Source organism: Ceratotherium simum, chromosome 3 (assembly GCF_057802395.1).
Source record: "Ceratotherium simum simum isolate JZ-2026a chromosome 3, ASM5780239v1, whole genome shotgun sequence".
NCBI lineage: Eukaryota > Metazoa > Chordata > Mammalia > Perissodactyla > Rhinocerotidae > Ceratotherium > Ceratotherium simum.
This window is the reverse complement of record NC_141902.1, coordinates 53932216-53957885: the sequence shown is the minus strand read 5'-3', so window position 1 is coordinate 53957885 and position 25670 is coordinate 53932216. Positions and strand designations below refer to the sequence as shown.

The 25670-nt window shown below is 40.0% G+C and overlaps 1 protein-coding gene across 2 annotated transcripts in view; it reads right to left on the bottom strand.

Moving 5' to 3' along the window:
- Positions 1-212: 212 nt before the first annotated feature.
- FAM81A (family with sequence similarity 81 member A) overlaps positions 213-25670 on the bottom strand; it is a 66296-nt gene continuing 40838 nt past the window's right edge. For both annotated transcript variants that reach the window (XM_087429128.1, XM_004421638.3), the window contains 5 exons: positions 15895-16024; positions 14245-14351; positions 7143-7278; positions 5322-5517; positions 213-2503 (listed from right to left, as the gene is read on the bottom strand). In XM_087429128.1, the coding sequence (XP_087285254.1) occupies positions 2379-2503; positions 5322-5517; positions 7143-7278; positions 14245-14351; positions 15895-16024 (694 nt within the window). In that variant the 3' untranslated portion in view covers positions 213-2378. The remainder of the gene's footprint in view (positions 2504-5321; positions 5518-7142; positions 7279-14244; positions 14352-15894; positions 16025-25670) is intronic.

The following is a 25670-nucleotide window of genomic DNA, read 5'->3' as shown; positions in this document are numbered from 1 at the left end:
AGCCATAGATGGAGCAGCTCCTCGTGACTTCCCAGCTCCCGGCAGGGCTGCCAGGACTTAGAGCAGACTTTATTTCAACCACCAAAGGGTTTCCACAAGAAGGTAAGAGGAGAATTTCCTATGGCATTGTACCTAATCAAATGTTTGCCTTACACTAAAAGACTTTAAATTTAAAAATCATACACCACATTTATTTGGAAATTTTATTCTTTTTATTGCAAATTTCTGGTAAAGGAAAGAACACGGAAGCAGATTCTCATTTAAACTTTGGTGATAAGAGTACGCTGTAGCTCAGTGGCTCACAACCTCACGGCACATGAATCACCGGGAGCCCTTGACACGTACCGATGCCCGCGTCCCACCTCCCAGAGTTCTGACTTAATCGGTCTGGGGGGCAGCCCCGGCATCAGCAGCTTTGTGAACTCCCCAGGCGATGGCAACATGTAGCCAGGGTGGAGAACCCCGCCGGAGCTCATGCCATGGGGTTGGCAGCATCAGAAACACCTGAGCGATTCAGCGGACAGACAAGCATCACCTGCTCAGTCACACCCTCGACCTGAGTCCAGCTGGTGTCCTCTGTCCCCCTCTTCCCAGGTGTCACATGTTCTGATTCTTCCTCCTCAGAGACCCCAGAGGAGAGAGACGCTGGAGGGGCCGTGGCTTGTGCTTAAACGTGGAGAACTGTACTAGACACGGTTACTCTATCACAAAAAGAAATTCACTTTCTGATTGCAAAAGAGCATTCCTTTTTTTTTTTCATTGTTAAATGGAAATAGTCTTCCTATACAGCGATGCAAAGGTTCGTGACAAAACAAGGAAATATGTGTTGGATGACATATTCCTTATGTGACTTATCAGGTCCAAATTTTTAAAAAAAACTTTTGTCAAGCCATTGAGGGTAAAATATTATATACTTTCGCAGCATATTTTATGTGGGTAAACAGTAACAGCCAGTTAGATATTCCATTTATAATTTATCCTAAAAATAGAAAATGCTTTAATCTTCCTGAGTCCTTGGCAAACCAAAAAAAAATTTTTTTAAATGTTTAAAGTATTCCTGTTTTCTTTTTCCTGGGCACCCTCACACTTTAGAACGGTGTGTGTCTCCTGTCAGTTTTCACATACACAGGTGAATAAACAGCACTGGTGCCAATTTTCAATGACTGATCCAATATGGAGACTGAAAATAAAACACCTATTTTCACAAAGTTGCTCAAAATGAAAGTTTCTTGACAGTGTTATAAATGCAATATCAATTTGATTCTCTGTCCATACAAAAGTATGAATTTCTATTCCGTTAATAATACTGAATGATTAATGATTAACAGTGATAAAATTTTTAGAACATTTAAAAAATACATAGGATCCCATTTTTACATCATCATATTGATGTATTATCATGCCTTCTACTTTGTCTGCAAAACTTTTCTAGGGTACAGTGCATTGAAAACCAAGGCACAAGTCTACAGTTAAATTAAGTTCATATAAACCTTAGCACTCTGTGCCAATTTTGAAAACATTTAGAGAGGAGATTATATAGCCTGAAAAGTTCTCACATCCTATTATGATTAATGAACAATTAATTGTGCAATAAACAGACTATTAACCACCATTCTGTTATTAAATATATGGCTATCACTATACAGGCTGTGGATAAGTGAAAAAAGTTTTCAATATTAAAACCTGGTATAACTAGGTGGTTGATGTAGATATTGTGCCTTGCATTATCTAGATAATTGTCTTAATTTTCCATTTTAATTTGCAATCTATATGGCAGTTATCAATTTTTAAACTATTTCATTACATAAATGGTGGGTTTTTTCCCAAATGTTAAATCCCCTCCCCCTACAAAAGACAGAAGATTTACAAGAAGATAACCAATATAAGAAATGCACAGATAACAATAATAAAATCCAAATATGGACTCAAAGGTTGAATTCTAATCTATCAGGACATTCTCTTGATTTAGGGTGAGGAGCAATACATTCCTGTGACAATTCGTTAGTTTCTTAATTTAAAAAATCACCATGACATTTTTCAAAATAGTAAAGTCTTGGCTAGAGCATCAAGCATTGAAGGAAAATTAAGTCTTTTCACTCATAAAATGAAGGGGATAAAAGCCTTTCAAAATCCAGGGGGGGAATATTCCATTGAATTTAGAGAAGTGGAATAAAGCGGTAAAAACTGTATTTAATACTTTTAAAGAAAGAGTGTTTTCAAGACTCAAGGTAAACATTTAGACCCATGAAAACACACCTCTTGGCACATGCACGCCATGAATAGAACAATCCCGAACGCAGCCACAGCCTGGCTACAGAAGCATCTAGCTCTTAGCCCCTCCGGTAAAACCACCTCTGAGATCCTTGTCTCAACTCCCCTCACATGGGAGCGTCTGGCTTCTGCATCTGTTGGATTTGCTTCTGTAGCTGGTCCTTGTCCAGCTTCATCTTGGCTTCGAGCACTTGCCTGAGGGATCCCATGCTTTCATAGATGGCTGTAAACCCTTTAAAAAGAGGTAAATTTTACAAGAGTTAATATCAAAAAGCAATGCTGTGTCAAATTCTACAGCACACAGTAATGGTTGATTTTGGCAAAAATTATCCATAGATGCTAAAACTACTGGAGTGAAAGTTTGATGGGAAACAGGATAGTCACAGTTTCATAGTATCTCCCTACAGGTTACTTCTTCATTACAAAGCGGGAAAGGAACTTCTACAATGGACAAATCTGGCAGATACACTTTAACCAAGTGATCAAAGCTAATGTCACCAATACTGGGAGAGACCAACATCATGTACCCCTTGATAAAGTACCCTGGGAAAGACACATCCCTTCTGTGGCATTTCTGTCCAAAACACACAAGCTGAATCTAATTAAGAGGAAGTAAACAGACCCAAACTGTGGGACATTCTATGAAATACTGGCCTGTATTCTTTAATGATGTCAACATCATGGAAGAACTGATCTAGATTAAAAGAGATTAAATCAAGAAACATGATAACTAAATATGTGTGATTCTGGATTAGAACTTAGATCAGGGAAGGTTTGCTGTAAAGGAAACAATGGTGAAAGTTGAGAATTGAATACTACAAAACATTTCATCGCTATTACACTGTACTATAGTTATTTAAGAGAATGTCCTTATTCTTAGGGTTTAAAGACTGAAATAATAAAGGAGTAAAAAGGCATCACAACTTCTGCAACTTACTCCCAAGTGATTTAGGAAAAAAAATTATATTCATACACACACACACACACAAAGAGGTTAAGCAAATTTCCAAAATGTTAACAATTGGCTAATCTAAATGAAAGATTAATATAGAGTTTTTGGACTATTCTTACAGTTTTTCTAAAGTTGAAATGATTTCAAAATAAAAAGCTAAAAAAAGGAGAAAATCCCCATCAAAAGAGCATTTCATATTATTCTGTATTCCTACTGGTTTTTAAAGTAAATTTTTAAAAGGTCTTGTCTTCATTAATAAATTTAGAATTTTCTCTCAGAAAATTTTCTTTATGTGACAATTCATGAAAAAAGGTATAAAAATTACTTATTAAAAACAATGTTCCTTGGAAGCAACCTAAGTGCCCATCAACAGATGAATGGATAAAGAAGATGTGGAATACAACTATACAATGGAATACTACTCAGCCATAAAAAAGATGAAATCTTGCCATTTGAGACAACATGGATGGACCTTGAGGGCATTACACTAAGCGAAATAAGTCAGACGGCAAAAGACAACTACTGTATGACCTCACTCATATGAGGAAGATAAACAAACACACACACAGATTAGGAGCACAGGTTGGTGGTTACCAGAGGGGAAGGGAGTGGGGGGAGGGCGAAAGGGGTAAAGGGGCACATATGTATGGTGAGGGATGGAAACTAGACTTTTGGTAGTGAACACGATGTGGTCTATACAGAGGTCGAAATATAATGATGTACACCTGAAATTTATGTAACATTATAAACCAATGTGACCTCAATAAAACAAAAATAAAAACAATATTCTTATTGAATGGAAAGATACAACATATTACTAAATAAACGAGTAGGTTACAAATCTGCACGTATAGCACGAGCTTTCATTTGAAAAAGCACATATATATCCTAGATGTATACATAGGTATACACAAAAATGACCTCTGGGTGAGAGAAGTTATAAGTATTTTAAAAAATATTTTGTGCTTTATGCTTCTCCACTAAGAAATGTATTGTTTTTGTAATAACATAAAACTTTTAATTTTAAAAAGGCTCATATGCATTTCTTATTAAGTACTCAATATTAATAACCTCAATGGTATGTTGAATAGATGATAATAAATCCACTCAGGAAATTATGCAAAGTTAAACATAGATGAAATATTCAAATGCCATATTCTAGCAGCTGAAAAGATCAAGAGAGCAAATTCATTTTTATCTTTACAAGTTCTTCAATTCATAAATTTAATTGTGGCTTCTACTTAAACAAAATAATAAACTTTTGGTGGTAACAACAAAATTATTCTTGAGATAACTAACTACTTTTATTTCCATGTGGCCAAAATAGAACAATTCCACAGAAGAAAATTATGGAATTATAGAATTGGAATTAGGAGAATACTTTAGCCCCCCTTCTCACACTACAAGACTGTCTTCTTTTCCCTGACCACGATCAAACAGCCTCCCCTTGAACACCTTCAGTAACAAAGAGCCCTCAAGCTCACACAGCCTCCAGGGACCTTCTAGGACCCATCAACTGAAGATACTTCTGCCTCATGTTGAGTTAAAAGTCTGTCTTGGGGTAACTTCCACTTATTGGTCCCAGTTCTGTGTTCCTGAGCTCAGAGTGTAAATCGAATCCCTCCTTTATATGACAGCACTTCAGAACTGGAAATCAGCTTTAACATTTTCTTCTAAACAAGTGTGAATTACAGGCCCTGTTGACTTCTGAGGAGAAGATCATTCACCGCATGGTGGTATACTGCCAGCAGTATGAGATAACCTTCAAAAGCCCCTCCAAGATACGTGCTTCTTTCTGAGACATACCGACCTTGGCTGGGAACAGAAAAGAATCTGCAGATGGCACTCAAGACAATGCACAGCGGTTGCAAGCTAAGCAATTTTAGTTTTGTTTGCCTGTCCCTCGTGGTGGCTCTTCGTGCACTGGAACTGAAACACTTTAGTTCAATGCAGCAGAGCTACTTAGAAAATCACCTACGGACATTTCACCGTCATCACCATTGGCTATGTTCACAGGTAGTTGTAGGGGGATACTAATTACTTGGTTTTCAGATCAAATAGCAAATAGACCCTGAGAGCTGCTTTCTTTCTGGCCTACCAGCATCCACCTCTGCTTTCAGCCCCCTCAAGTCCTCGTGCATCCGTAACTCCAGCTCGCTGATCCGCCCGTGCACCCTCTCCTCTTCTTGTTTGCTTCTCTGCACTTCCATCGTCTTCTTCTGACTCTCCTCTATCTTGTCGAGTCTGGCTGACATCTGGCTGAGCTGCTTCTCCACGTCCCTCTCGCCGGCTCCCTAAAAGCCATGGTAAGAATCGGACTCGATTACTCCAAAGAGAGTCTGTACTGCGTTCACCTCAGTCCTAATGTCATTTAACAACAGTCTGCAGGGAGCAGAATCACAAAGCTTGCTCAGTGCTCACCTCCATAATCATTCTCCCCTTCTTCCTTAACACATCCCCAATTTGCAGGTGGGTATAAGGTCACCCAGAAGAAAGCGAACATTTTCTCCTGTCTCCTGAGTTGGGTGTGGCCATATGGTTAAGTTCTGGCCAAGAAGATGTAAAGGCAAGCGTAGGTGGCAGCTTCCAGGAAAAGTTAAAAGACAGCTGAGGCATGTTCTTGCCCCTTCTTTCTTCCTTCTGTTCCTGGAATTCAGACATAATGACTAGAGCTCTAGCAGCCACCTTAAACTACAGGACAAGGACCACTCTCTAGGATTGGCAGAGAGTTAAGCCAGAAGGATGTGAGGTCGCTGAGGGCTGACAAGCTACCACGTCGGCCCTGCAATTCCTACACCCAGACTTCTTTTATGTGAAAGATAAATAAGCTTCTATCTTAGTGAAGCCACCATTATCCTGGAGTTTACTGTTAGTTATTAAACCAATCCACATGTAAAATAAACAGTGATCTCAAGACCCGGATGCCTACAGATGTCTTATTATGAATCTAAGTAAATCAATCAGTAGATCAGATAAAAATATGGAGAACACTTAAAAAATATTTGAAATATTAAATATTTTCTTTCCTTTCCTTTCCACGAAAGGGAATTTGGGAATTTTTACGGGAATCTGTGTCCGCAGGCGAGCTTTGGAGGCCATGACTACAAACACCAAGCTGTAAGTGGGCCATGGCATGACAAAGCTCTCCTGATGGAGTTCAATGCAAAGTCTGCAATTCACCAGCTTGGCATCGAGAGAGAGAGCAGAGCCAGAGGGGCAATCTGCACCAGTCACTTCTGCTCCATCGAAGTCCAACAGGAAGAAGCAATGCAAGAAAAGAGAAGGGAGGGGGAGATGTCAGGCTAGATAACCAAACCAAAAAACATTTGCTTGCCAAGTACTGGTTTCAGAGCCTATTTTCAATATTATATATGCAAGGCTTTCTTGATATGGTTTTTGAGCAGTTCTGCAAACCTCAGTTCTGTGGGAGAGTGGGGTAAAAGCAGAAGGAAGATGGAAAAGAAAATGGTGGATTCTGTTTACATGTTGCACTGTGACCCCTCATACTGAGGTCATAGTGTGAGGGCCGGGCCTGGAAGGGGAAATGTAGTCAGCACAGTTTTTACCAGATCCTGAAATTAAAACAAACTGGGATTAAGTTTTACTCATTATGAGTTTTATTTAGAAATGCAGCTGTATCATTTGGTTCACTGAGGTCTTGACATAAGTTCATCTTAACTGAAAGTACTGAAATTTTCTACTTAGCTTTTGTTAACCAAAACAAGTCAAAGGGCTCTGTCTCTTTATAACAAATATGAAGAATCAATGGGAACCATGGAAATGGATACTAAAGCAAGAAACAATTGAACAGCTTAATGTGTTGCTACATAAATCAATGATAAGTTACTAGATATTATTCAAATATTGCAGGCCCCCACCAAGTAACTTTACTATATTATTGCCACACATCAATACCTACACTGTTTTCCTTAACAACCAAGGAAAGCTGATCGATTTTCTGTAAAAGTTCTTTCTCTATCCGTTCTTGTTCCTGTTGCAACCAACTCCGTGCAGATAAAATCTGGTTACTGAGTTCCTCAATTGTACCTTTAAATCTAAAATAAGAAAGTTAGCAAGTTAGATGTAAAACAATTTTAAAATGACATCAAACAACCTCCATCTCCAACTATCAAATTTCTCATAAATATGTCAGCATTAAACTCAGCTCACTCAGAATTACTGCTTAACTTTTCTTAGAATTGCATTTAGCACTAAACTTGGAAGCGTGGGAGGGAAGGAAGATACAACGGAGAAGCACTTGATACTACTTCCCACCCATGAAGAGCTAACAGTGAGGGCACTGATGTGTCACACAGTGACACAGAGACACACCAGGTGTTAATCTCTGCAGTTCAGAGGGTGCCCAGTGCTCCCGGCTCAGAGGACACAGTGTCCCGGCTCCCCTCCAGGCTCCCCTTCTTCCCTGGGCTCTTCCTCCTCTCCTTTTTATCTCCTAGGACTGGAGCCTGGCTCCCTTTCTCTCTAATGTTCTCCAAATTGCTCTTGCCCCAGACAGATATTTCCTAATTTAAATCAAAAAGAAAATTGAAAGGGAAAAAAAAAAACCCAACCCTCCATTTCTCTAGTCCTCTCCCTTTCCAAATACCTTAAAATAACACTCCATACTTGCTACCTCCCCTTAATTACTTTTTTATTATTTTTATAAGAAGTGTAATAAAAGTACAAAAGAATAGACGCAACTTAAATAATAATCATAAAATAAACACCCATTGTGGGAGAAGCCCCTAATTATCTGCAATACCTGTTTTCTTCTTTTTCTCTATTAAGAAACCCTCAAATGTGAACTGGGCACATGGCTGCCTAGCCAGAGACTACATTTCCCAGCCTCCCTTGCAGCTAGGTGTGGCCATATGACTAAGTCAGGCAATGGGACACGTGTAGAAGTGATAAGTACAATTTCCTGGTCATATCATTAAAAACGAAGCTTTTGGCCTTACCTGGGCAGGAAGCCAAGCCAGCAGCCCCACTCAACTGTGGAGCTCAGCCTGCAGCCCCACCTGACGAGGGAGACTGACCACGGACCACAGTAGCTTTACTGAATTCATTTATTCTAACAGTTTTTTGGTGCAGTTTTCTGAGTTATCTATGTATAAGATCATGTCATCTGCAAACAGGGAAATTTTTACTTCTTTTTTTCTGATTTGGATGTCCTTTATTTCTTTTTCTTGCCCAATTGCTCTGGTTAGGACTTCCAGTACTCTGTTGACTAGAAGTGGTGAGAGTGGGCACCCTTGTCTTGTTTCTGATCTTAGAGGAAAAACTTTCAGATTTTCATCACTGAGTATGATGTCAGCTATGGGCTTATTATATATGGCCTTTATTATGTTGAAGTACATTCCTTCTATACCCAATGTGTTGAGCGTCTTTATCATGAAAGGATATTAAATTTTGTCAAATGCTTTTTCTGCATTTATCGAGATGATCATATGATTTTTATCCTTCATTCTGTTAATGTGGTATATCACATTGACTAACTTGTGTGTATTGAACCATCCTTGCATCCCAGGGATAAATTCCATTTGATCATGGTGTATAATCCTTTTAACATGCTGTTGAATTTGGTTTGCTAGTATTTTGTTGAGAATTTTTACATCTATGTTCATCAGGGATATTGGCCTGTAATTTTCTTTTCTTGTAGTGTCTATATCTGGCTTTGGTATCAGGGGAATTCTAGCCTCATAAAATGAGTTTGGAAATATTCCCTCCTCTTCAATTTTTTGGAAGAGTTTGAGAAAGACTGGCATTAATTCTTTAAATGTTTGGAAGAATTAACCCATGAAGCCGCCTGGGCTTTTCTTTGTTGAGAGGTTTTTTTGTGTGTGTGTGTGAGGAGATCAGCCCTGTGCTAACATCTGCCAATCCTCCTCTTTTTGCTGAGGAAGACTGGCCCTGGGCTAACATCCATGCCCATCTTCCTCGACTTTATATGGCACGCCGCCACAGTATGGATTGCCAAGCAGTCCATCGGTGCGCGCCCGGGATCCAAACCGGTGAGCCCCGGGCCGCCGCAGCGGAGCGCATGCACTTAACCACTTGTGCCACCGGGCCTATTAATGATTCAATCTTCTTACTCATTATTGGTCTGTTCAGATTTTCTATTTCTTCATGATTCAGTCTTAGTAGGTTGCATGTTTTCAAAAATTTAACCATTTCTCTAGATTATCCAATTTGTTGGCAAATGATTGTTCATAATAGTCTTTTATGATCCTTTGTATTTCTGTGGTATCAGTTGTAATGTCTCCTCTTTCATTTATAATTTTATTTATTTGAGTCTTCTTTCTCATTTTCTTGACTAGTTTAGCTAACCTTTTGTTTATTTGGTTTATCTTTCAAAAAAAACCAACAATTAGTTTCACTTATTTTTTCCCATTGTTCTTCTATTGTTTTCTATTCTCTATTTCATTTATTCTGGTCTAATCTTTATTATTTCCTTCCTTCTGCTATCTCTGAGCCTAGTTTTTTCTTCTTTTTCTAATTCCTTGAGGTATAAAGTTGTTTATTTGAGATCTTTCTTTTTTTCATAATGTAGGCATTTATTGCTGTAAACTTTCCTCACAGAACTACTTTGCCTGCATCCCATAAATTTTGGTATGTTGTGTCTCCATTTTCATTTGTTTCAAGATTTTTTTATTTCCCTCTTGATCTTCTTTGACGCATTGGTTATTTAGGACTGTGATGTTTAATTTCCACATATTTGTGAATTTTCCAGTTTTCCTGCTGTTATTGATTTCCAGTTTTATACTATTGAGGATGGAAAAGATACTTGATATGATTCCAATCTTCTTTAATTGGTTAAGACTTGTTTTGTGACCTAACATAAGATCTATCCTGGAGAATGTTCTGTGTGTGCCTAAGAAGAATGTGTATTCTGCTGCTGTTGGATGGAATGTTCTGTATATGTTTGCTAGGTCTCCAGTCGGGCAGGGCTGCTACCTGTGCTCTGAGGTGGAGGGGACCACTGGCTGGGCTCCCTGGCCAGGTGGGGCTGCTGGCTAGGCTGCACAGTCAAGCAGAGCCAGTAATTGGGCTCCTCACCTCTGATCAGGTGGGGTTTAGGCTGTGTTCCCTGGCAAGGTGCTGCTGCTAGTTGAACTCCATGATTGGGCAGTGCTGCAGGCTGGGCTCTGCAATTGCACCTGATCAAGTGGGCCCCCATGCTGTGCTCCCCAGTCAGATGCTGCCACTGGCTGGACTCCAAGTTCAGGCAGGACCACAGGCTGGGCTTCACGATCAGACGGGGCCTCAGGCTATGCTCCACAATTGGGCAGGATGCTGGTTGAGTGAGGTCACTAACCAGACTCCCTGGTCAGGAGGGCTGCCAACTCTACCTCGCAGTTGGGTGGGATTGGAGTCTGTGCTCTGCAGTCGGGTGGAGTCGTTGTCTCGGCTCCCAGTTCAGGTAGGGCCACAGGCTATGTTCTGCTTTTGGGCAGGGCTGTTGGCTGGGTTCCCTGCTTGGACAAGGTCACAGGCTGTGTTCAACAATTAGGCAGGGCCATGGACTGGGCTCCAAGGCTGCCTGGGGTCACTGTTCAGGCTTCCTAGTCAGGCAGGGCCAGATGTTACAGCTTTTATTTTTGATTGTTTTATTTTCTAGAAGTTTTATTTGGCTGTTTTTCAATTCTGACTGGTCATTTTTTTGTGTGTGTGTGAGGAAGATCAGCCCTGAGCTAACATCCATGCCAATCCTCCCCTTTTTGCTGAGGAAGATTGGCCCTGAGCTAACGTCCATGCCCATCTTCCTCCACTTTATGTGGGACGCCGCCACAGCATGGCCTGACAAGCAGTGTGTCGGTGTGCGCCCAGGATCTGAACCCGGGCCGCCAGCAGCGGAGTGCGCGCACTTGACCGCTAAGCCGGCCCATGACTGGTCATTTTTGATAATCTCTTATCCCTTAGTCATACTTTCAAAATGTGTGTGTGTGTGTGTGAATGAATACTCACACATACATATACATACACATATATACATACATACATACATGTATACTTATTTTATCCAATAATTCCTACATAAGCAGTATTTAGAAGTCTGATTCTGCTTTTTGTTGTTTCTTCTATCACTTACGTGGCTTTTTTCCTTGTGTTGTTTTATAATTTTTTATTGTACATTCATGTTCCTTAGAACTTTATCTGTTTGTGGGGAGACTTGAAGACTAAGGATTTGCATTTGCTTCTGCCAGGCATCTCAGGCCATTACCAAATCAGGATCATTCTAAGATAATTATCCACTGTGGTTTTCTTCAAGCTTCTTGGGTAATGTGAATTCTAGTTCTAAACCCATATAAAGGTTGCACTGTGGTCTTGAATTTTCAAGAAATATCTTTTACCCCTCTACCCAGAGCCAAGATTTAGACAGGTAAGTTTCCTATGATCTCTTTGTGGAATGGGGGATTTTTCCTAGTTCATTCATCTGGGGTTTCACTTCTTGGGTCTCCAGTCTGACCTTCTACCTCACACAGGGCCCAGGGTTTGTCTCCTTCCCTCTGTGAATAGCCTTTGTATCTAAACTCATAGACTTTAAACTGTAGGAAGAAAAATACAGATGTTCATGTCTGCTGACTAGTAATATCTCCTAAGGAAATAATTCACAGAAGGAAAAATACTAAGATGTTGATTTTCCTCCTGTGTGATGGAAGGAAGAGGATTGGAGAGATCTTTCCCTATTTGGCCAGCTAGTAGGATCTATGAGAAATGGTGATGTACTTCAATAATTATATAAATACAGATAATTAGAGGAGAGGAAATGTGGTTTTCACAAGAGAATTCCTGTTAAATTGGCAACAACCCTGAAATGGCATTAAACATGGAAGCAATGAGATGTGAGAACCAGGAGAATGATTAATTTAAACTTTCCACAAGCCTCTAACAAAGTTCCACACTGAAGTCATCTTTAAAAAGTATATTAAGTCAAATATATATGTTTATGTATGTACACACACATGCACGTATATAGTCACTCTTGGCCCTGCTTTGGCAGGAAAATGCCAAGCTCATGAAGATTTATGATGGGAAAAGTGTATGGTTTTGTGATTGAGCAGAAGGGCAGCAGATGAGTTTCCCTGTGGGCACGTACAGTTTACAGCGTCACTGTAACAAAATGGGAAAGTATAACAAATCATAGTGCACTCACTACATACTTCAAAATCACCCTAGTGCAGACCTCCCCCACCTAGACCCCTGCAACAGAACGCCTACTGACTGATGCCCCCATCTCCGCTCTGGTTCCCTGTGATCCGTTCTCCAACTGCAATCAAGTCCGTTTAAAAAATAATATATAAATCTGATTATATCACCTCATCTGCTTACAATCCTCCAATGGCTCCTTACTGCTCTAAAGATAGAGACAAAAATCATCCCGAATGTGGTCTGCAAGGCCCTGCAGGCTGGCCCGCCTCCTCGGCAGCCTCGCTGCCCCCTCGCTCTCTGTTCCAGCCACCTCTGCCATCTTGCAGTTTCGTGCATGCCACATTCCTCCCACGACAGGCTTTTCCCTCTCATATGTTCTTCTCTCACTCTCTACCCAGTGAATTCCATTCATTCTTCAGCTCTTACTCCAACATCGCCTCCTCAGGAAGGCCCCAGATCCAGGCCTCTGTTATTCACTCCCATAGCACCATTGTATTAGTTTCCTATGGCTGCTGTGACAAGTTACCACAAACTTGGTGGCTTAAAACAACACAATTATTCCCTTACGGTTCTGCAGGCCAGAAATCTAAAATCAGTTTCATCGTGTGTGGGCAGGGGTGGTTCCTTCTGGAGGCTCTGAGGGGAGAATGTTTTCCTTGCCTTTTCAGCTTCCACTGGCCACCTATATTCTAGCCCTTTCCCCCATCTTCAAAGCACCTTACTCAAATCTCCACTTCCATGTCACATGCCTTCTCTCTTGACTCTGACCCTCCTTCCTCCCTCTTACAGAGACTCTAGGGATTACATCGGGCTTCCCCTGATAACCCAGCATAATCTACCTACCCTAAAATCCTTAACTTAATCTCATCTGCAAAGTCCCTTTTTGCCACATGAGGTAACATATTCACAGGGATCAGGACATGGTGATATTTGGGAGACCATTACTCAGGCAACCACAACCGTGTACCTTTCCTTCAAAGCACTTATCACCATTAGTAATAATACAGCATACGCTTATTTAAGTCATTATTTGATTAATGCTCATCAACTCCCTAGATTATAAACTCCAAAAGGATAAGAACAGAGTCTGAGGGGCCGGCCTGGTGGCGCAAGCAGTTAAGTGCACGCGCTCCGCTGTGGTGGCCCAGGGTTTGCAGGTTCGGATCCCGGGTGCGCATTGACGCACTGCTTGTCAGGCCATGCTGTGGCGGCGTCCCATATAAAGTGGAGGAGGATGGGCACGGATGTTAGCCCAGGGCCAGTCTTCAAGCAAAAAGAGAAGGATTGGCAGATCTTAGCTTAGGGCCAATCTTCCTCACAAAAAAAAAAAAAAAAAGAACAGAGTCTGTTTTTCTTCATTATTGGATCCTCAGCACTTAGGCCAGTGCTCAATAAATATTTACTGAATGAATAGATAGTTTATTATCCAACCACTAAAAACAATAATTCAGAAGCTAAAGTGGCAACATGTTACATGGAAACTTTTCCTTTGAACTTCCAGTATTGTTTTCACTTTGTGCAATAAATAAAAATCAAGAGGAAAAAAATGGTATTATTGAATATGCTCATAAAGAACCAAAACAGGGGCCGGCCCGGTGGCGAAGCAGTTAAGTGCGCGCGCTCCGCTGCGGCGGCCCGGGGGTTCGTAGGTTCGGATCCCGGGCGCGCACCACGGCACTGCTTGCTAACCCATGCTGTAGCGGCATCCCATATAAAGTAGAGGAGGATGGGCACGGATGTTAGCCCAGGGCCAGTCTTCCTCAAGAAAAAAGGGGAGGATTGGGATCAGATGTTAGCTCAGGGCTAGTCCTCACAAAACAAACAAACAAACAAAAAAGAACCAAAACAATGTTTATAAGTTGATTACTTACTTAGTATCCAAAAGCTGAAGCTGGTGGTTACTATCTCTGTGGGACATCTTCAGTTTGGTGCTTTGCTCTGATATTGACAAGTCGACTCTGTTCAAAAGCTGAGAAATCTGGAAAAGAAACTTTGCTTGTAAATATCACATCTAATCTTTTTAGTGGTAATTTCAGATAACGGTCAGTAAGCTATATTCTAGTCAATGGCCTTAAGATTCAATCTAATTTAATAAATTCATTTGGGAATGCGTCTCATCTTTCCACTCCCATTTTCTATCACACACACCCATCAAAAATCCAGACCAAGAGCACCGCCAAAATATTCATTATGCTCCTTTATGCTGTGTAAAGTTATGCTGTGTAAAGTTATGCTTCACTTAACTTTCCAGTTCTCTGATGAGCAAGCCCAGTTCCTGCCCAGGACCGCCATTTCCACCTGCCGGTTACCTTGGAATTTCTACCACCAGTGTGGCTGTTAGTCACAGAGAATGGAATTCTTATCGCTTGCAAAATCCCTTAAGGTCCCACATTTACCTCTGTATCAAGTTAAGTCACCAGAAAATATAATTTGTAAACTATATCCCTCCTACTCCTTTCTCCCACTATCTACCCATTTCCCTTGTCTTTTTACTAAAATTTAATAAAAAACTAGTCCTATATGAAATGTCTTTATTTTCTGCAAAAATTATGATGTTCAAGGTTCCTTACTTAAAGATTCATGGAACAATTATGTATCAGATCCAAAACAAAGAAAAAGTCTGTTTGTTTTTATGAATTTCTAGATGCATTTTACTTGGCTTGGCTACTGGGAAGCTTAATATTTCCTTAGCATCTATTTTTTGATGTAATAATTCTGTCCTCACTCAATCTTTGAAAAAAAATGTTAGACTTGTCATTTTATTCTTTTTTTTTTCTTGGTTTTATAATATGTGTTTTTCACATAAGTAGATTTAGATCCTTATCGGATATAGTTAGGAGACAAGTATTTTTAATCCAATAAATTGACCAGATGCCCCAGTTTACTGGAATAATCTCTCTTTAAATGAAGAATAGCAGGTAGGGCAGATACTGTGGAAAAGTCCTAGAAGACAGGCCCCCACTATGGCAGAGAGAAACTTTTAAGTGGCCAAAACACAAATTATGAAATGCCAAAAGTTTTGCTTTGTGACATTAGTCTGTGAATTTCAAGGTAGAATACTCTAAAATTCATCAGCCAGCCTGCCCTCTCGCTTTGTCCTAGTTTTTTCCCACATACAGACTATGGGATAAGGTCATACATAGGATGAGTCTCAGTGAATATGATAACTACTTCCTAACCAAAAATTGGGACAAGTGGCAGTTAAAAGAATGCTTGATCATTTACCTACACAAGACGTAGTTTTGGAGTTATAATTTAGAATTTCTAGAATATATTAATTGTTTTAGGAATGAGGGGAAAGAATCTTTAAAATTAGGACTGTACTGAAAAATCTTTGCAGTTTGGTTGCCATACCCATGAAGTGCCACTCCAGCAAAAGAGAGGAAGGAAGAAATAAAGAAAAGAGATGCTCACGCTGAGTGCCCTAGCTAGTTTCTCCTGTCGGAAATAATCAACACCATGTCATTCTCCGCTAAGAACAAATTACCCACTTTTAAAAGGGGACCTGAAACAGGTCATACCTGGCCCTCTGCATCTTTTATTTTCGTTTCCAAGATGAGTTTGGCAGCTTGCTGTTCTTTGTTCAAGTGCTGGAGCCCCTCGTAGGTCGTTTTGTGCTCTGCGGAGAGTCTGGCTATGCTGGCGTCACATCTGTCCAGACAAACAAAGCTAATTCTTGTTAAAGTTTAAAAACAAGTGCTATTATACACCATAAAATGCATGACCCCACTCAAAGAAACTGCACTATGAGTCACTCTTTTTAACAGAGGTTTAGAATTCAGAGAGCTGCCCTCATTATGGTTTTTAAGTTAACCCACAGGGATGTTGCTTAATAAGACTAGGGACGTACCCATCAAAGTAGCAAAGGCTTTCCAGTGCTCATGAGTACAAAACCAAATATGCAATGAGAGCCCAATTACAAAAAGCTCATATAGTGTGCCAGACATGGTCTGCTGCTCTTCAGGACCATGCCCGCCCTTGCAAGTTCAGGGCCTCTTTGGATTTTGGAGGCAACTTCTACCACATTTGAAAGTACTACTCCTAACCCTTCACCAAATCCCCTATAAGGCTGCGCGCTCTGAGTGGGTCCAGAGCAGGGGAAGGCTCTGCAGCTGGTCCAAGCTTCAGTGAAAGCTGCTCTGCCCCTGGGGCCTTACAACTTGGCACTTCCATTGGTGCTCAAGACATCTGTGGCAGACAAGCTGTGTGTGAAGCTCTGTCCAGCCCTATCAGGAGAGTCACAGAATGGACCCCTAGGGACAGAGCAAAGTCCTGCCCTGTTCCTGCACAATCATTCCTGCTTTGCAAAGTAGCTGCTGGCTTGCTACTGAGCTCTAGTAGAGACTGCAGGCCTAAGCACGGGACACTCAGTGACCACGTAGTCTGGGCACCAATCGTGAACACCAAGCCATCAAGGTAGGCACGAAGCAGCACTCCATCTTTGAGGGGTAGGGGTACATATAGACATCAGGCTTGAACAGGTCCTACAGCCCTAAGTAAATTACATGAGCCAGACTCCCACGGCATCTACTCCTGCTACTGTGCCAGCTTTCCCTCAACTCACACCTGTGGCCTCTTGAGGAGTTCCTGATGACCAGGTGGACTGAGGGAGGAAAAGTCAGGCCTAGTTCACAGATGGTTACCCCCAATATGCTGGCATCTTCCAGAAGATTTTTTTGCTGACACTTAAAAGCCCACTCCGGGGGCTGGCCCAGTGGCATAGTGGTTAAGTTCACGCACTCTGCTTCAGTGGCGCGGGATTCACAGGATCAGATCCTGGGGGTGGACCTACACACCACTTATTAGCTCAGGGCCAATCTTCCTCAGCAAAAAGAGGAAGACTGGCGGGGCTGGCCCTGTGGCTTAGTGGTTAAGCACGCGCGCTCTGCTGCTGGCGGCCCGGGTTTGGATCCCGGGCGCACACCAACGCACCGCTTGTCCGGCCATGCTGAGGCCGCGTCCCACATACAGTAACTAGAAGGATGTGCAGCTATGACATACAACTACCTACTGGGGCTTTGGGGGAAAAATAAATAAATAAATAAAATTATTAAAAAAAAAAAAAGAGGAAGACTGGCAACAGATGTGCGCTCAGGGCCAATCTTCATCACAAAAAAAAAAAAGCCAACTCAGGAGCAGTCCTAAAGGGTATTAAGGAAGGGAAACCCTCACAGCTGACAGAATATCAAACGATATATCAGGGGGTTCATTTTGCCTAGAATAAGAGATGGCCAGACATTCATGGGAATTGGATAATGGCAAGAGACTTAGAAAAAAACGTATTGGAGGACTGGTGACAAAGGGTAGAGGTCATATAAACGGGTCACTCAGAACTGACAGAGCATTCCTGCTCCTTGTGAGTGCTCTCTGTATCACAGGGGCAGAAGCCCCAAAACCGTACTTCCCAGACTCCCTTGCCCTCAGGGTTCTGATTTAGATTCCACCAATGAGAGGCACTTAGGCGAGATTTGGAAGGCGGAAGAGAAGGAGAAGCCCTTATTGTCCCCTAGCAGCAGTGGGCAGAAGACACATGGGCAAACGGCAGATGTGAGGTTTACAGCCACTGCCAGGCACACACCTGACCATCATTCACTTCCGTGCTATTGGCAGCTCAGATTATCAACGGCTCCTTTCTGTGATTCTTGCACTTCCTATTTTCCTGAAGGCCAATAACAGTTTCCTTCATTTTGCTTCCCCAAATCTTCCAGTGGTTTTGCAAGCTCTAATTTCCTATAATAAATCCCTTCCTGCTAAAATACTTAGAGTGGTTTCTGTTTTCTTGATTGAACCTTGATGCAGATAGTTATTAAAATTTGACAAGCAAGCATGCAAGATATTAACCAACTATCTCCGGATCATAGGTGATTTTTATTTTATTTTTCATTCTTTTCCAAACTGTACAACTTTCCTGAAATAAGTATGTATGATTTTTATAATCAGAAAAAAACAATTACACAAAGAAAATATTTCAATCAACAGCCATGTACAAAGAATATGTTACAATTTTATGGAATATGCACTATCCTATCATCTTTTCCTGGGCCCCTCATGCAGCAGAAAGGTGGCTGGGGTACAAGGAAGCCACAGCTAGAGACATGTGGGATAGAGTCACTGTCATGAAAGCAAGGTCAGCTTCAAGGCAACACACAGTAGTAGTGAAGAGGCTGTGGTTGGAAGCCCAATCCATAATTCATCCAGTCAGTCAGTCAGTATTTGGAGAATGTCTATTACGTGTCAGATACTATTATACAAAATAGGGATAATGCGGGAACTTTTTCTCTCCAGTACATACACTACATTAACTAGAAATTTAAAAAACATTCTTATGCCATCATTATCAAAATGTTATTCAGCTTATGGTATATTTTTCTATTATTGAGGGAGATTACATTTGACATCTCGTTCTTGTTCATTATCTCCCTGATTCAGACAGAGGAGTTCAGAAGATAGTCTGGGAACTTGCCGAACAAGTCCTTATAAATACACACAGAGAAGAACAAGCCTGTGGCTGGTCTCACTTCCAGTAAATCGGCAGTCTACAATCTTCCTAAAAGCACTGGGGGTGTATTCTTTAAGATGTATATCTGCACTGAGGCCTGAACAAGGTTTCTGTTCTATTCCCTAAGTGATTTATATACTGAAAAGAGTCTCACTCACCACATCACATAGAATATTTGCAGTCAGCTTTCAAAAACATCATATTAATTGACACATTAAATTATATCCCTCCAAAAGCTAGAGAAAATAAAATATTATTGACCTATAGATTATAAGCCACAAATAAAGTTTAGAGAGCATGCCAGTGCTTGGTAGCCTTTCTAATAAGCTATAAGATTTAACCAATTTACTAATCACTTTGTATGAAAATGCTGCAAATTAAAACTACTACCTGGTCTTTCAGCTAAACATGGTGGACTGAACACATGCTCTTACATTGGCTCCCGCCTGAAAATCTATCCAGATGACACCAGATGAATAAAATAAGTATAAACCCACAAGGACAAAAAAGAAGGGATGAAAGTGGAAAGCAGAGAGCTGGTACAGAAGAGAGAGCAAAGCATGTGTTTTGCTAGAGCTGGTGCTGTAGGCATGCTGGGGCTCTGTATCTGAAAACCAATAGAAGTAAGAGGAAGTTTTAGTTCCCACAGGGCAACAGGGGCAAGAACCGACTCCACTTATGAGAGAATACAGGAACCAGGGTAACAGATCAGAGGCTTGAGTGGGGCTCCACCAGCTAGGGATAGCTTAAAAAACAAAAATCAAAAAATCCTGGGATCAAATAAGTTTAAAATAAAGATGTTTAAGAGACAAAAAATCAAAGATAGATTAACATCCATCAGACAACTCTAAATTATTAAACAAAAACAGGCAGATATGAAAAAAGAACAAGTGGATAAGAGAAAAAATTTAGAAACTCTGGAAATAAACTACACAGTTGTCTTAATAGACCCGACAAACTCTAGACTGAACATAATTGAAGATAGGATCAGTGAATTAGAAGATCGTAGCAAGGAGCTCACTCAGAATGCAGCAAACTCAGACAGAGATTTAAAACATGAAAAAATAGTTAAGAAACAAGAAGGACAAATAAAGAGATGGTAACATACGTCAAAGAGGAGTTGAGCAGTTCCAAAAGAAGGAAACGGAGAGAATGGCAGAGAAGCAGTATTTGAGGTGAGTGCTGACAATTTCTTAAGACTGAAGAAAGACATGAGTTTTAAAGTGTTCACCGAATACAAAGTGGGGTGAGTAAAAATAAATAGAATTTGGTGAAATTCAGATAACCCATGATAAAGATAAAATCTTAAAGGCAGGTAACCTATCAAAGACCGACTGTTAGACTGACAGCACACAATAAATGTCAGAAGAAGATGAAGAAATATCTTCTACGGATTGAGGGAAAATAACCCATCATCCAAGAATAAGTGCAAAATAAAGAGTTTCAGACATACAAAGATTAAGAGCTGTATCGCCCACAAACCTGTACTGAAAGAGTCACTAAATAATGTACTTCAGTAAGAAGAAAAGAGCACCCAGAGAGGAGTGGGATGCAAGAAACAATGGTGAGCAAACTGAGAAACTGTTGGAAAATTTAATTTATTGTAGACTCTGAGGAAAGCAAGCTACCAGCTCAATTATCCCAACTTTCTTAAGTCCTTACTTGGTATTGACTCACATTTTCTCTAAGCAAGTTGAACAACTTGCTTAGCTCTGTCATTTTGTTAAAATGCTACAATCCTTTCTGGAAGTAACAAAAAAAATTTATTAGGACAAAATTTTTTTTAAATATTGACAAATATTTTTAAAAATATATTTTAAAACATAATCTGACAAGCCACATACATGCATTTTAAAAATTTCAACATTCATAATAAAATGTACACAAATTAAAGCAACAATTATGTCATTGTTCTTCTGTATTGGAAATCTTTTTTAATGTTAATGCCCAATGTTGGAGTTTGTAGAATCAAGCTATATCACACACTACACGTGGGAAAATAAATTTTACAAGCTTTCTAGAGGGCAACTTGGTAGGATATACCCCAAAACTTGACACATGAATATGTTTCTATGTACTTTCAATCTAGGTATTAACCCCAAAGGAAAAAAACTGTGAGCAAAGAAAAATCAAACTAAATACAATTCTGTATAAATTCCTTGAATAATTTCCTGCTGTTTTAGGATACAGACCAAAATCCTTTAAAATGCCCAGGAAAAGTTAGTCCCTCCCCACCTTCCTCCCTGCATCGTCTCACACATTTCTGTCCCTTTTTCCTCTGCACTCAGCCACAGTGATTATATAACAGGGCTGTGAACTTACTTCACTCTTTCCCACTTCGAGGCCTCCCCACTAAAACCCTGGCACATTCCTTGCATGTAGTAGAGGCTCAGTAAATATTTGTGAATAAATAAAATAAGAACTATTTACTATGTACCATGCACTGCACAAGACACTTGACATATATTATTTCATACAGTCCTCACAAATCATCCCCATTTCACAAATGATAGTTAAAAATAACACCAAATACAGACCTTTCTTTTTTATTTTGAGTTCATAATTTTTTATTTGAAAAAATTATTTAAATCATACTTGGGGAAATCCGAGGTTTTAACATACCATGAAATACAAAAATATTAGAGAAACGCATTATTTTCCAACCCAAACATGAGCTCACTGGATGGAAATTGTCAGGTATCACTACATCAGACCAGTTTCATCATCTTTACAAAGCTGTTCAAGGGACAGACTATGTTTGAAAAAGTTATTTGGAAAGGTCTCAAAATTGTCCTGAAGCTCAGGGCTCACTGATTCTCACTAGCTATAGCTTGGCTTCAATACTGTGTCTCACTTGGAAACACAGACACTACAACACAAATTTCCATTAATAGAGGAGAGGTTAAATACATTAAATTAGGGTACCTAGATGTAGCAGAATACTCCATATCCAATTTAAAAACATGCTAGACCTATATGTATACTGGAAAGAGGCCCACAATATATTGTTATGTGGAAACACTCAACTGGCAGAATAATACGTATAATACTCTGCAAAATTAAAATCACACTGCCAGGTAATTATTATGCCGCAAATCATTATATTACTGTAATGATAAATTATTACCTTATAACTATGTATGAGAAAAGTCTAAAAGGACAGACACCAAACTGTTAACATTAGTTATCTTTCTAAGGAGTAAAACAGAGCTAGGGGCTGGTGAGCCTTCATCATTTTACTTTATATATTTCATAGTATGTCTGACCGTTTATTACCAGCACATATCACTTGTGTCCCTTTATTAATAAAGGGGCAGAAGGCTGGGGGGCAGGGAGGGCACAGGGTGGGGTATCAAAGCCTCCCGTCAGGAAATATACACAGGGAAATCAACTCTGGTTTTCTTACATTTAAAACAATGTTATTGGGCCGGCCCCGTGGCTTAGCGGTTAAGCGCGCGCGCTCTGCTCCTGGCAGCCCGGGTTCGGATCCTGGGCACGCACCAACGCACCGCTTCTCCGGCCATGCTGAGGCCGCGTCCCACATACATCAACTAGAAGGATGTGCAGCTATGACATACAACTATCTACTGGGGCTTTGGGGGGAAAATAAATAAATAAAATCTTTAAAAAAAATAAAAAATAAATAAAACAATGTTATTCTCAAATGTTTCAGAAAAAAATTTATATATGAAAGAAAAATGGAGTAAATGGGACAAAATGTTAATACGTGGTAAATCTTGCAAATTTTCCGTGTGAAATATTTTCAAAATATTTTTGAAAATATATAAGAAACATATATAAAAAGGGGAGAAGCAATTTGCTCTTTCAGTTAATATTGAATCAAAGACATCATTCCTGTCTTTTCAGAAAAACACTCATAATATAGTGTCATGCATAGCTCAACAGCTTTAGTCAAACAAGGGTTTGCAATGAATCCAACCAGTTGTCCTATTCATCCTGATGATATATTATAAATGAACCAATAATGTACTCATTCCAGATTTTCCCTCTTCAGATCTTTGGGCAGCTATTTCCCAGGTGTAGCTCTTGGCTGTGGCCATGAGGTGGCAGAATGACTCTATCTCTTGGCTATCAGATCAGCGATGGCAGGGAGGTAGGTGGTCAGAAGTCCATCAACAGAGTTCCAAAGGTCTAGCAACAGACATGACTTGGGCAACATGCTTAAGTAGAACTTCTCTTACAGCTTGTGACACGGTCGCATAGCACACTGAAGGCAGGGACATTTAAATCATTAAGCAGCTCATCTTCCACATTACAATAATTATTTTATATATGTGTGTATACACATATATATATGTGTATATATAGGTATACATGTGTATACACACATATATAAAATAATTATTGTATATATACATGATTATATACACCTAATTACTGTATATATACATCATTAAGCCCTTAAGTGCTGGCAATAATTTAATTGAATTAGACTGTAGAGCAATTTATGTCCCAGGGCATTGTCAAAAAACAGTAGATCAAATTGCCAGCAATTAGTGGAGCCTAAGATTTCGGTGTGATACCAACAGGGGCAGACAGCTTAATAAAAGATCAGAGAAAGAGACAGTCAAAGAGAGCCTTGCTAAAAAAACTGTCATCGCAGGGTGACTCTGCACCCTCTGAGGAGTGACATCAGAGGCTTCATGTTGTGGGGGAAATAGACATCCCTAAAATAGTCCAGCCAAGTCACTAAACAAACAACAAAAACAAACCCGGGGGTCAGTATCCAGGACTGCTACAATATATCACCTAAAATGTCCAGTTTTTAACAAAAATTATGAGACATTCAAAGAAACAGGAAAATATGAACTAAACACAGGGGAAAAAGCAGGCAAAAGAAACTGCCTGTGAGAGGGAACAGATGTCAGATTTAAAAGACAAAGACGTCCAGACAGCCATTATAAATACAGGGTGATCAAAGAAATAAAGAAAACATGCTTTACAAAGTAAAGGAAGGTATAATGACAATGTCTCATCAAATAGAGAATAACAATAAAGAGAGAGAAATAATGTTTTTAAAAGAACCAAATGGACCCAATCAAGAAAATGAAAAGAAAACCATTACAACAGGGGACAATTTTTTCAAATCAGATATCTGATAAGAGAATTGTATCCAAAATATGTAAAGAACTCCTCCTACAACTTAATAATAAAAAGACCCAACTTAAAAATGGGCCAAGAATCTGAATAAACAGATCTCCAAAGAAGATATACAAACGACCAATAAGCACATTAAATGATGTTCAACACCAACAGTCATTGGGAAATGCAAATCAAAACCACAAGATGTCACATCACACCCACTAGGTTGGCTATAATCAAATAGGAAAAAAGTGTTGGTGAGGATTTGGAGAAATCAGAACCCACATACTGCTGCTGGCAATGTAAAATGGTGCAGGCACTTTGGAAAACAGTCTGGCTGTTCTGTTCCTCAAAAGATTAAACATAGAGTTACCATATTACTCAACCATTACACTCCTAGGTTTATATATTCAAGAGAAATGAAAACATATGACCACATAAAAACTTGTATGTGAATGCTCGTAACAGCATTATTTATAATAGCCAAAATTTTTAATCTGATGATGTCTCATTTATCTTTTTTTTTTCTTTGCCCCTAGACTTGCTTACCTTGAGGGAACTTGCACACCTGCCTCAGTATACAGATATTTCTCCTGTAAGGCTCTGACACCATGCAAACAGACCTCACAGAGGAAAGTGGATATGGCCACTGAGTCTTGGAAAAATGCAGAAGACAGGCCAAACAATGTTCTGGTAGGAAAGCTAAACTCCCTGAGCTCTGCTTTAGGGAGAAATGGAAACTCTCTGAGTAAGTCCTGTTTAGGGTATGCTATGTTCAGTGGGGTAGGCTGTCTCTCACCGCCATGCAGAATCTGCCTTTGCCCTTCCGGGCTGGTCCACAAGGGAGGTATCAGGGCTGGTTTCCTACCAACTACATCACCGGTGGATCCATAAACACTATAAAATAAAATCTGAAATAATATAGCAGCCTAGCAATTTAAGAATATCACTTAAAAAGTTCACACTTGGGGCCAGCCCGGTCGCATAGCGTTTAAATTTGCGCATTCCGCTTCAGCGACCTGGGGTTCGCTGGTTCGGATCCTGGGCGCGGACCTACTCACCGCTTATCAAGCCATGCTGAGGCAGCGGCCCACACAGAAGAGCTACAACTCTACAACTATGATACACAACTATGTACTGGGGCTTTGGGGAGAAAAAAAAGAAAAAGAGGAAGATTGGCAACAGAAGTTACTGCAGGGCCAATCTCCCTCAAAAAAAAAAAACAAAAAAGTTCACGCTCCTTCAATACAATGACATAATCAATGCAAGAAAGCCAAAATTTTGCCAAAGAATTTTTATTTCACGAGAATTTATTTCAACAATCAAAGTCTCACTAGTATTCTGGGGGAAAGATGAATATAGCCACAAAACAAAGCAAAAATACATGGTGCTCACGACAAATGTTTTTGATTGTTTCAGAGTAAAAGCATTTGTTACAGAACAAGCTGGGTAGAGAAATTAATAAGAGACTGCAGAAGAAAAATGTAAAATTCCTGAAGGTATTTCAAAATAATTTCTCTGTTTGGTAATTAGGACCAGCATCGTGAGGATAATTTCTCTGCTGCTGCCCTGCGATGATGATAGCAGCTCCCCTGTGCTGTACGTTCACTCCATTCCACACTACACTAAAGCTATTCCATACATTGCTGCCCTTAATTTTCATCGGCAACCACAGTGACTAGGAAGATCCTCAGA